Here is a 2119-nt window from a genome sequence, read left to right as displayed (position 1 = left end):
TACATGACCTTAGATGTCTAGCACATTTATTTGCTTTTAACCATTAACCATAACCATTTGACTTTTAAACCTTTACCATTAATTCAAGCTCCAGCTAGACCACTTTGCTGGTTAGCTCATGGATGCAAGCAGAAAGTCTGACAGCAGGCAACCCACTCAACTGTGTCCACAAAGACAAGTGAAAAGACTGAACCAGAAATGACTGTGAAAGCCTCTTTAACCGGATGTAATTGAGCAAATGATAAAAAAAATGAATCGTAAAAAAAACTGATAATCAGCAGCACAATACGTAGGAGAATGACACTGGATAGTCATCAACATTGAAACATTGAAAGATAAATAACTACCTATGTATGGATTAAAAGTAAAATGGCACAAATAATCTTTATTACAAAAGCTTATGAGATAAATTAACCATATCTGCAAATTAGCACTAACATGGAAAATCATCTTGATAAATCTTATATACAACTTGTAACAAAACTTGGAGATGTGCTGATGAAAGGCAAATAGCTTGTCTTTTTCAAAATTTATATTTATCATACTCATACCCTTTGAGTAACAAGCTACATGCAGGGCAAAGGTGTGAATACTAATGATATGCCTTGCCATTTCACGACAAAGCTGTGCATGCACTGTTTACAAGCAAATTATTAAAATAACCGGTAGTAAGATCAGCTTATTGGACGTAAGATAGTACAGTACACCTCGTGTTTATAGTTAGTAAACCAGTATGCATTAAATGACTATTATCATATAGTATTTTAGGAGTATGTGGCCAGTATGTGATGAACAGGCATGTACTATACTAAAAAATAAAAATAGCCATCATAATACTACAAGTTCTATAAACTATTTCTTCTGAAGTTTCTAATATTTGAGCATGAAAATTAATTACAATTAGAGTCACATGATACTCAATGCACACTCCCTTCACAACAATGATTTAAATGAGAACAACTTTTTACATATGGAATTTCAGTCATACAACCTTTCAAAGCTTTTGGATTCATGCAACTCTGACACATGGGAACAATACAGGATATGTAACTTCATACACTGAACTTTGGTAGGTTGATTATAATGGGGCAATATGTTAAACTAATAAATTACACATACTACATTTCAAGGGCTGTCTTTTTCACAGTCAGGGATAAGCAAATTTTATGTAGGAATATAATTCACAAAATGTTCCTTGCTTTACTCAAATATTTGGGAGAATTCAGTGACTATTTCAATAAGATGCAGATCACTGATCGATAAATATATATAAATAATCTGATTGTTGCCATCATTACATCAAGCTTGGTATATGAAAAACTACCATATATGTTATAAGAAAAATAAAGAGATGGTGGGTACAACAATAAAAGTATTTAAGTGTAGTGTGCTGACCAATAAAACAATAACATATATCTCTATGAAAAAAGCTAGTAACTAAACTCTTTTGTGATCTTACTTCTTCAAGGGAGCAAAGGACCTCACTGATAATTTTTATGCTACAACATAAACAACAAATTCATTACCTTGTTTAAAAAAAAAAAAAAAAAAAAAAAATAACGTAAAATAATGTACAACTTCTTCAAACATATCACGTGTTGTTTTTCTGCTTTACTCTGCTTTAACATGAGCTCCCTTCATCCCTTTCTTCAGCTCTAGATCCTTCTTACACTGGAGGTACAAATTGTTCAGATCAAAGGAAGCCTTAATATTATCCTGGAAAAAAGAGAAAGAGAGAGAAAGCAAAATCAGTAAAAAAAAAATATCTATATTTGCCAATATCTCAAAATATCTACAGCTATTTGTATAAAGCAGTGGCTCCAACCAGTGGGCCAAGATCTCCAAGGTGGTCATGAAAAGCTGGCATGGAGCCTTAGGGATAGAAGAGATAGATATATATATATATAGATATAGATATAGATATATATATATATATATATATATATATATATATATATATATATATATATATATATATATAATAGAGCTTGTCTGCAACAATCCCTAATCCAACCAATATAATGGCTATATGACTTATACAATCTAATATGATAAAGGGATTAACACAAGGAAATAAAATTCAAGAAGAATAACCAACCTCAGTGAAGTAAAATTTCTG

The 2119-nt window shown here is 31.3% G+C and overlaps 1 protein-coding gene across 1 annotated transcript in view; it reads right to left on the bottom strand.

The window, feature by feature from the left end:
* Positions 1-370: 370 nt before the first annotated feature.
* The window catches only part of LOC125033548 (thioredoxin-related transmembrane protein 2 homolog), an 8639-nt gene continuing 6890 nt past the window's right edge, over positions 371-2119 (bottom strand). The window contains exons 4-5 of the mRNA XM_047625136.1: positions 2099-2119; positions 371-1716 (exon numbers count right to left, since the gene is read on the bottom strand). The exon at positions 2099-2119 is cut by the window's right edge and continues 175 nt beyond it. Of these exons, the coding sequence (XP_047481092.1) occupies positions 1612-1716; positions 2099-2119 (126 nt within the window). The 3' untranslated portion in view covers positions 371-1611. The remainder of the gene's footprint in view (positions 1717-2098) is intronic.

This window comes from Penaeus chinensis, chromosome 16, assembly GCF_019202785.1.
Source record: "Penaeus chinensis breed Huanghai No. 1 chromosome 16, ASM1920278v2, whole genome shotgun sequence".
NCBI lineage: Eukaryota > Metazoa > Arthropoda > Malacostraca > Decapoda > Penaeidae > Penaeus > Penaeus chinensis.
The sequence above is the reverse complement of the archived record's forward strand: the minus strand, read 5'-3'. Positions and strand labels throughout refer to the sequence as shown.